This window comes from Sus scrofa, chromosome Y (assembly GCF_000003025.6).
Source record: "Sus scrofa isolate TJ Tabasco breed Duroc chromosome Y, Sscrofa11.1, whole genome shotgun sequence".
Taxonomy (NCBI): Eukaryota; Metazoa; Chordata; class Mammalia; order Artiodactyla; family Suidae; genus Sus; species Sus scrofa.
In genome coordinates this window covers 9,209,027-9,219,863 of record NC_010462.3, presented here as the reverse complement: position 1 = coordinate 9,219,863, position 10,837 = coordinate 9,209,027, and the positions used below count along the sequence as shown (strand labels likewise).

Below are 10,837 nucleotides of genomic sequence, written 5' to 3'. Positions count from 1 at the left end.
AAAAAAAAAAAAAAAAGATAAGTTCAACTTACCAATGATTTAATGATTAATTTTATGTTATTTATATTTCACCAGAATAAAAAAAATCTTTACAACCAAAAAAAAAAAAAAAAAGAAAGAAAAAAAGAAAAAAAACCAGTTCAACTAAAATAAATAAAAATCCTAGGAGTTCCCGTCGTGGCTCAGTGGTTAATGAATCCGACTAGGAACCATGAGGTTGAGGGTTCGGTCCCTGCCCTTGCTCAGTGGGTTAACGATCCGGCGTTGCCGTGAGCTGTGGTGTAGGTTGCAGACGAGGCTCGGATCCTGCGTTGCTGTGGCTCTGGTGTAGGCCAGTGGCTACAGCTCCGATTCGACCCCTGGCCTGGGAACCTCCATATGCCACCGGAGCGGCCCAAAGAAATGGCAGAAAGACAAAAAAAAAAAAAAAAAAAATCCTAGAGCTGAAGGAGACAATGACTGAACTGAAGAATTAAATAGACATCTTCAACAGCAGGACTGACCTGCAAAACAAAGAATCAACTATTTAGAAGATCAGACATATGAAATTATGTAATCAGAACAGCAAAAAGAATAAAGAATGAAAAAGAGTGAAGAAAGCCTAAAGAATTTATGGGAAGCCATCAAAAGAAAAAAATCTCTATTGTGAGAAAGTCAGAAGAAAGGAGAAAGAACAGGACAACAAGTATATTTAAAGCACAAACAATTGCAAACTTCTCAAAACTTGAAGGAGAAATGAACATCCATATCTATGAAGTACAAATCATCCAAAAGGGCTACAAAAAGACATTGTAAATTATGTTATCTGATGTCAAAGATTTAAAAAAAAGATGGCATTCTCTACAGAAACTTTTCAGGCCAGGAGAGCATAGAAGGATATATGTACATACTGAAAAGAAAAAAAATTATTAACCAAGAATACTGTACCTAACAATGCTGTCCTTCAAAAATGAAGGAAAAACTTTGACTTTCCTGAAAATAGAAAAGCTAAGGGAGTTAACAGATCCGCTGAAGGGAGCTCTTAAAATGGAAGAACAAGGACATTAATTTAATGTATAATGTTTCAATGGCAATGATGAATTTACAAAGTCATTACCGTCTTTCACATAACAGCTCTAGTTTAAAATTTAATTATATTACACATAATAATAATTACATAGTTTGCTACAAGATACACCATATAAAAAGCTTGACAACTGTAACATCAATAACATAAAATGTGAGGGAGAGAAGTAAAAGTGCAAAGTTTAGGTATGCTACCAAACTTAGCAGTTTATAATAGAGTTTTATACATATAAGGTATAATATGTAAGACTCAAAGTAACTACAAGGAAAAAACCTGTTGTAGTTACACAAAAGAACATAACAAAGAAGTCAAAGTACACTGACAGATGACATCAAATCGCAAAAGACAGGAGAATAAGAGGCAAGGAAATGTCTACAAAACAGACAACGATGAACAAAGTGTCAATTGTAAAAATTCTTATACTGAAATAAAGCATTTACCTATTTAAAAGTAAATTGGTTAAATTCTTCATAAAAGACACAGAATGGCTGAGTATATTAAAAAAACAAGATCCGGAGTTCCCGTCGTGGCGCAGTGGTTAATGAATCCGACTAGGAACCATGAGGTTGAGGGTTCGGTCCCTGCCGTTGCTCAGTGGGTTAACGATCTGGCGTTGCCGTGAGCTGTGGTGTAGGTTGCAGACGCGGCTCGGATCCCGCGTTGCTGTGGCTCTGGCGTAGGCTGGTGGCTACAGCTCCAATTCGACCCCTAGCCTGGGAACCTCCATATGCCGCGGGAGCGGCCCAAGAAATAGCAACAACAACAACAACAACAACAACAACAAAAGACAAAAAGACAAAAAAACAAAACAAAAAAAAAACCAAGATCCATGTTTTACAACTCAATAACAACAAAAAAAAAAAGGTCAGGAGTTCCCTTTGTGGCTGAGTGGTTAATGAACCAGGAGCATGTGGGTTCAATCCCTGGCCTTGCTCAGTGGGTTGAGGTCCAACATTTGCATGAGCTGTGGTGTAGGTCTCAGATGTGGCTTGGATCTGGCATTGCTGTGGCTATGGTGTAGGCTGGCATTCAGCCCCTAGCCTGGGAACTTCCATGTGCCATGGGTGCAGCCCTAAAAAAAAAAAAAAAAAAAAAGGTCAGTGGCACAGTGGTACAGTGGGTTAAAGATCTGACTGTAGTGTCTTGTTTGCAGCAGAGGCGTGGGTTTGATCCAATGCAGTGGGTTAAAACCAATGCAGTGGGTTAAAAGGATCCACTGTTGCCACACCTATAGTGTAATTCCTTTGCTTGGGAACTTCCATTTGCCCCAGAGGTGGTCCAAAAAAAGGAGGTTAGTGGATCCAAGTAGACATTTTTCCAAAGACATTCAGCTGTTCAACGGATTTATAAAAAGATGCTCTGCATCACTAACTGTCAGCAAAATGCAAATGAAAAACACAACGTGGTATTATTTCAAACTTGTTAGAATGTACGATCAAAATGATAAATAACAAGTGTTGGCCAGCTTATGGAGAAAAGGGAACCCTCCTGCACTGTTGGTGGGAATATAAATTGGTACAACCACTAATGAGAATAGTATGGAGGTTCCTCAGGAAACTAAATATAAAACTACCATATGACCCAGAAATCCCACTCCTAAGTATTTATCAGGAGATACTGAGAACATGTTCAAAAAGATACAGATACTCTTGTTTACTGCAGCTGTATCTACAACAGCCAAGACATAGAAACAAACTAACTGTCCAATGATGGAGGAATGAATTTAAAAAATATATACATATATACATACACACACATATATAAAACACATACATATATATATATAACACACACATATATACATACACAGAGTGGAATATTTTCAGCCCTAAAAAGGGAGAAATCCTGCCCTTTGTGACAACTTAGGTAGATCTTGAGGGCATTAGGCTTAGTGAAGTAAGTCTGACAGAGAAAAGTAAATACTGTGTGATTTCTCTTATATATGGGATCTAAAAAAAAAAAAAAGAAAAAAGGACTGACTGTATCAGAGATCTGATTTGTGATTATCAGAGGCAGTGATTTGTGTGAGGTGGAAGAACTGAATGAAGGTAGTCAAAAGGAATAAACTTACAATCATAAATTAAATAAGTACTGGGACATATGATGACTACAGTTAAGAGTCCTGTATAGGAAGAGTTCCCATTGTGACACAGTGGAAATGAATCTGACTAGGAACCATGATGCTGTGGGTTCGATCTGTGGGTTAAGGATTCGGCACTGCCATTGGCTGTGGTGAAGGCCAGTGGCTACAGCTCCGATTAGACCCCTAGCCTGGGAACCTCCTTATGCCGAGGGTATAGCCCTAGAAAAGACAAAAAACAAACAAACAAACAAAAAACTACAATGCTATATAACATATTTGAAAGTTGCTAAGAGAGTAATAAATCCTAAGACTCCTAATCACAAGTAAAATATGTTTTAATTATATGAGGTGATGAATGTAACTAAATTTACTGCTGTACTCACTTTACGATACCTGTAAGTCAAGACTACATGCTATATGTTAAATTGGCAATTATATTTCAATAAAAAAAAATTATAGAGCTCGGAATTTTATCAAAAGGAAATGTTAGTGGTTATGAACAGTCAGACTGCCATTAACTAGACTTAGGTTTTGAAAGCAGTTCCATGAAGAGGAAAAGTGACATGTTCTAAAGCACAGGGTCAGTCGAACCACACTGACTCTGTGGCAGATTCTTTTAGCATGATATTTAGTGCACTTCTACTTCACTTTTATTAGTTGGACAGTTATTCCTAGGTATCCAAAGTAGACTGATTTCAGAACACCCTTGGATACCAAAATCCATGGATGCTCAGGTCTCATACATAAAAGGGTACAATATTTGAATATAATCTACACACATCCTCCTGTTTACTTTAAATCATCTCTAGATTACTTATAGTATCTAATATAATGTGAATGCTATGTAAATAGCTGTGAATGTGTGGCAAACTCAAGTTTTGATTTTTTGGTTTTTGCAGGGAGGGAATATTTTCAACACAGTTTTTTTTTAATCTCCAAATGCAAAATCTGCAGATGTGGAACCAGAGAACAGAGAGTCAACTATAATGAGAATTAGTGCAAGGAAAGGAAGTATATATAATAGTAACACAAGATAAGCATAAAGAGAAATTTAAAAGAAATTTTAAAAATTTAGGAGTTAGTAAACAGAAGTGTAGCTTTGAATTTAGTCTTGAAGTTTGCAAGAGTATTGCTAACTAGAAGTTGCTGTGCTGTCTATTTTACTTGTCATTTCCAACTATCAGAAAAAAAACTCATGAGTTTAATTCCACCTTTTTTCAAATTATGTGATACTCTCTGCTTTAACATTAACAAAATCATTAAGATCAAAATCTGATCAAATCATAAACAAGGTAGGAGACTTCTGTAAGATTCCACTCTTGGTTCTTGACAGCAAAAGATATTGGACTTGACTTGAACATTAAAAAAAAAAAAATTGTGTAACTTGCATTCTTTTACTCAGTAACACAAATCATGATTTCTGAGACATTATATTCAAACTATCTAATGAATAAACACAACCTCAAAGTGTCAAGGTTTATATTCTTCGGTAATTCTGGAAGAAAGGATGTGTACCTTGGATGGTAATAATTACAAGTAAGGAATTTTATTCCCCATCACAATGTCCTCTAAGTAAACACTGGAACAGCTATCAGAAAACGACCTTATGCACAGAAGGCATCAACTGGAAAAGATCTGGACCATAAGGTGCTGAATGGATGAAAGATTCCAATGGAGGCCTTGGAACCCAGGAAACAGCATCCTGGGACCTGTTTACTTATTTATTTTATTTTTATTTTTGCCTTTTTTCTATGGCTGTACCTGCAGCATATGCAGATTCCCAGGCTAGGGGTCTAATCGGAGCTATAGCTGCCAGCCTACGCCAGAGCCACAGCAATGGGAGATTCGAGTAGCATCTGCGACCTACACCACAGCTCACGGCAACACCAAATCCTTAACCTACTTACTGAGCAGGGCCAGGGATCAAACCCTCAACCTCATGGTTCCTAGTTGGATTTGTTAACCACTGAGCCACTACGGGAACTCGTGCTGGGACCTGTTCATGATTTCATGTTGTAAGTACTTCCACCATATGGGCAATGACGCAGGTGGAAAGTGAGAGAAAAGCAAGTACACTTTCAACAGTGGGAGGTGCCGGGGGCTGCACCGTCATGCTCCTCCCTACCTAGGCCCCGAACATGTACCCCAGCTTTCTCACCACCACCCTCCATCAGGGGGAAATGAACCCGTCCGCTCCGCCACACGCACTGCGCATGCCCACCTTGAACTGGACCACTTTGCCCACGTTCTTGAACTCCGGGAGCACGTCGTCGTAGAAGTCCAGGAACTGCTGGTAGGTTTCCTCCTCGCTGTACTCCAGGCTTGCGTCGGGGTCGTAGTCGTCCCTTCTGCACTGCTCCATTCCAAATGTCGTAAACATACTTTTAATAAGAAGGGTGGGACTTGATGCCGGGAAACTGTGCTTACGTGAACACCTGCGTATGAAGGAAAAACTTGAGTGGTCCAGTGGCGGAAAATCGCACTTTTAAAAGCTTGCTTTAGAAGGTCCAGTGGGGTTCGGCACTGAGGAATGTGACTAGCATCCATGAGGTCGAAAATTCAGTTCCTGGCCTTGTTCAGTGAGTTAAGGATCTCATGTTGCTGTGAACCATGGTAACCCAGAGGTGGCTGGGATCCTTTGTGGCTATGGCACAGGGGTGCCATATGGCACAACTACAGCTCCAGTTCAACCCCTAGCCTGGGAATCTCCATATGGCACAGGTGCAGCCCTAAAACTTTCTTTACACTTTGAGGTAAAGACTCAAGCGACAAAGCTATTTCTACTTAACTGTAAGATAATAAACCTCATTCAGACTTGCAACACTTAACAAAACTGTCCTAAGGCTGACCAATACATCGGATCTCATTAAAATGTAATTTTCAAGTCAGATGCCAATAAAGTCCATTTTAATTAAATTCAGGAAGCCTAGTGTTCGACAGCATAGGGGAAAAAAAGATGATCTGCTGGTATGACAGACTGTTGTGACAGCCACAAAGATACCATATCTGGGGCTCAGGTAGACGATAAGAACCGTATAATCCTGATTCTGTACAATCTGCACTTAACCCAATGCTGAGAGCATAATGCCTGGCACTGTTCTGTGTGTTTCTCATATATTCCCTCATTTCAGTCCCATAGGCTCCACTTGTAAGGGTGATTTTCTTTTTTTTTTTGCTTTTTCAGTCCCCACCCACTCTATATGGAAGTTCCCAGGCTAGGAGTCAAATTGGATCAGCAGCTGCTGGCCTACACCATAGCCACAGATGTAAGGTGCTTCCTCAACCTACTTGGCAGATTCAGCAACTTGGGATCCTTAATCCACTGAGCAGGGCCAGGGATTAAACCTGTATCTTCACAGAGACTACGCTGGTTTCTTAATGCACTGAGCTACAACAGGAACTCTGGGTAATACTATTTTTAATATAAAATTTAGAGATGAAAAAGGAAGGCACAGAGAACTTAACTTTCCCAAAACGACAGCGATTTAAAGCTAGTTTCTGAACCCATAGATCAATTCCTGAGACTGAGTATACTGAGAAAGGTTAATGAGAATACTTTCCTTCTACTTACTCTGATCCTGTCCTTCACAGATATATGTTTAAGCTCATTTTGTGCAAAGTAATTTCCATTGGAAAATCAAACCTAGGGTTCTACAGTTTCTGAAATAGCACAATGGTATTATTTCCCCACTCTTGTTGTCCATATGGACTCAGGACAGCATAGACTAGACAATAAAAATCAAAAAGATCTTTACAAGGCTTGGGAGGAATGCAAGAGAAGCACCATTGGAGAATTAAGTTATGTCCACCCAAGAAATAGGTATTGGGGAAATAAGATCAATAGGGGAAACCGTAAAAGCAGCAAGAAGGCAGCAAATACAAGATTATTAATAATTCAAATTAAAGCCTTTGCCTCTCCCAAAAAGAAAACTCTTTTACTTCTTATATGATACAGCAAAATTATTTACTTATCTCCAAATCTGCAAGCTCCTGTTTTAATGTAGAATGGACAATGAGCTCGATCTTTCTCCATCATCCTTAAGTCTGTGGGTGGTTCTGGGTTTTGCCAGGTGGCACCATTTTCCAACTATTAAAAATAACCATGACTTTACTGGTGGTATAAAATATCATGAAGAATTAAAGATTTAAAGTATATTCAAAATATTCTGGTAAAAAATAAAAACAGATTCATGTAAGATTATACACATTTAAGTTATACAGTCAAGACACTACAATTGTCATGAGACATGAGTAGTGTGTCCCTCTTGGTTCCTGGTCACTGCCAATCACTGTTTATCACTACACCTACCAGGCACAGTCACCAAAAAAAACTAGTTCATATTTTTAAGCAAATATACCACATACTAGTTTTTAAGATGAGGTATTATTATTCAGTATAATAAAAGACAATGCTACAAAAACATCATTCATATTTAATAAAAGCAAAATATGACACAAACAGTAGTATTTAGGATTTATGAGGTATCTTAAGGTTTCTGATAAGGCAATACTCTGCTCCAATACTTTGCTCCAATATTCTAGTAAATTTCTACATAACCGATGTTAAACAAGTTATAATCATGTCAGATTTCTCTTCTCTAGTCCCTGCCAATCTCTCCTTTGGGTCTCCAGGATTCAAACACCCTGATCTCCTTTCAGCTCAATGCTCGGCCTTCTTCCCTCTGCCTGGAGAGTTTTATATTCAGATATAAAACTTAAAACACTGACTTCTCAGAGAACTCTTTCATGATCATTTACCTAAGGAGGTATATCTCTATACTCATCACTCTATCATATCACCTTGCTTTATTTCTTTACAGAACTTAACATTACCTCATCTAGAAAGTAGTGCTCAAACAAGGGTGCCTCATTTGCACCAGAATTAACTTAAGGCCTGAGATTCAGAAAACAAAGGTGTGGAGACTCCTTCTCCCCCATCATGACTAATAAATAACCAAATCCATTTTCCCCCATTATGAAATGGTTAACTACTCAATTCTGCATTATTTAAACTTAGAAATAATACAGTAAGGAAAAATTCTGCTGAATCAGTCAAGGAAAGAAGAATTTTTTAAATAATCACCCTAATAAGGAAAGCAACAAAATATATCACATCATGTTTGTTTAAAAAGAATCCTCACTGGAGTTCCCAGCATGGCTCAGTGGTTAATGAATCCAACTAGGAACCATGAGATTGTGGGTTCGATCCCTGGCCTTGCTCAGTGGGTTAAGGATCCTGCATTGCTGTGAGCTATGGTGCAGTTCTCAGACACAGCTCGGATCTGGCATTGCTGTGGCTATGGTGTAGGCTGGCAGCTGTGGCTCTGATTAGACCCCTAGCCTGGGAACATCCATGTGCCTCGGGTATGACCTTAAAAAAAAGCAGCAGACAAAGAGACAAAAAAGAATCCTCAAAGATATTCACATATACTTTACAGATTACTTTCTTTTTTTTTTTTTTTTTTTGTCTTTTTGTCATTTCTTGGGCCACTCCTTTGGCGTATGGAGGTTCCCAGGCTAGGGGTCAAATTGGAGCTGTAGCCTCTGGCCTACGCCACAGGCAAAGCAATGCCAGATCCGAGCCACATCTGCAACCTACAATACAGCCTCAGCAACAGAGTATCCGAGCCACATCTGTGACCTTCACCACAGCTCAGAGAAACGCCGGATCCTTAACCCACTGAGCAAGGCCAAGGATCGAACCCACAACCTCATGGTTCCTAGTCGGATTCATTAACCACTGAGCTGTGGTAACGAATGGGAACTCCCAGATTACTTTCTTAAATGAGAAACTGTTAGCTACAGGTTTGAAAGCAACTCAAGATTTAATAACAACAAAATCTCCTAAATTTTCAATATTCAATCCCTGCTTCCTCGAAATCAAATACTTCTTAGGAGAAAGTTATCAATTAAGCCTCTAAGAAGTGAAATAAACACTATTAACTATATAAAATATTTTTTCCTAAGTAAGCCAATTCATATACAATAGAACCTTTTGCTAGATTTACACAGCACAGGGAAGCTGTCTGCTTTTTTATATAAAATTTGATTAGAATGTAGCCTCCCCTATTTTGTTTACATACTACCATGGCTGCTCTTGCACTACAACAGCAGAGCTGAATAGCTGTACGGTTTTATGCTCTTTCTTTTTAGGGCCATACCTGTAGCATATGGAAGTTCCTAGGCTAGGTGACAGCGAATCGGAGCTGTCCCACTACGCCACAGCCACAGTGGGATCTGAGCCATGTCTGAGACATACACCACAGCTCCCCACAATACCAGATACTTAACCCACTGAGCAAGGCTAGGGATCAACCTGCATCCTCTTGGATACTTGTCAGGCTCACAAACAGCTGAGCCACGATGGGAACTCCCAGAGCTGAACAGTTTTGACAGAGATACTATGGCCTGTGGACCTTAAAACATTTACCACATCCCTCTACAGAAAAAGACTTTACCTCTTATAAAGTGTACATGACACTGGATTAAGTTAAAGAAAAATCTTAAACAAAGGTAGTCTTTTTTTTCTTTTTTTTTGCCTTTTCTAGGGCCACTCCTGCAGCATATGGAGGTTCCCAGGCTAGGGGTTGAATCGGAGCTGTAGCTGCCAGCCTACGCCAGAGCCACAGCAACTCAGGATCCAAGCTGCGTCTGTAACCTACACAGCTGGATCATTAACCCACTGAGCAAGGCCAGGGATCGATCCCGAAACCTCATGGTTCCTAGTTGGATTCGTTAACCACTGAGCCACCACGGGAACTCCAAACAGGTAGTCTTCTCTGTCATTGCATGGAAACAAAGACTAACATTTTAAGGAAAACTCTAGTGTATGTATGTAATAAAAAATTGAGTTTTCCTAAACAAACCAAAAAACTCCAAGTCCTCAGATACCAACAGTTTCAAAGACATCATACACTGTATCTGCACAATATACATGTGCATTTAACTAAGATACAAATCACCTCTTTTTCTCTCTTCTTGTGTAGTTTCTGCTCCTCCTCTTCCCTCTCTTTTCTCAGATGTTCTTCCCATTCTTCCCTTAACTTTCGCTTTAAAGAGAAAAGAAAGGTTTTTTTCAGACTTAATTTAAATTTTTTTAACATATGGTATGAATTAATTAAATATATCAGTTATACAGACAATACTAGCTCTTTAAAGATTTTGTTGCTGTTTGTTCAAAACATGAAATTAATTTTTGTCTTTCTAGGGACAAACGCACAGCATATGGAGGTTCCCAGGCTAGGGATTTATCAGAACTACAGCTGCCGGCCTACAACACAGACACAGTCATGCAAGATCCCAGCCTCATCTTTAACCTACATACACCACACTTCATTGGCAACACCAGATCCTTAACCCACTGAGTGGGGCCAGGGATCAAACCCACAACCTCATGTTTCCTAGTTGGACTTGTTACGATCAGCCATAATGGGAACTCCCTAGACTTGAAACTCTTTCTAAAAAATCTCTAGGAGTTCCCATTATGGCTCTGCAGAGATAAATCTGACTGATATCAATAAGGACGCAGGTTCAATCCCTTGCTGTATTCTGTAGGTTAAGGATCTGGCATTGCTGTGAGCTGTGGTGTGGGTTGAAGGCGCAGCTCTGATCCTATGGTACTGCAGCTATGGTGTGCGGTCCAATAGCTGCAGCTCTGTTTCAACCCTTAGCCTAGGAACCTCCACCTG

The 10,837-nt window shown here is 39.4% G+C and overlaps 1 protein-coding gene across 1 annotated transcript in view; it reads right to left on the bottom strand.

The window, feature by feature from the left end:
- The window catches only part of LOC396706 (U2 small nuclear ribonucleoprotein auxiliary factor 35 kDa subunit-related protein 2), a 53,283-nt gene that overhangs the window by 7,810 nt on the left and 34,636 nt on the right, over positions 1–10,837 (bottom strand). The window contains exons 6-8 of the mRNA XM_021080963.1: positions 10,112–10,198; positions 7,118–7,236; positions 5,371–5,584 (exon numbers count right to left, since the gene is read on the bottom strand). Of these exons, the coding sequence (XP_020936622.1) occupies positions 5,371–5,584; positions 7,118–7,236; positions 10,112–10,198 (420 nt within the window). The remainder of the gene's footprint in view (positions 1–5,370; positions 5,585–7,117; positions 7,237–10,111; positions 10,199–10,837) is intronic.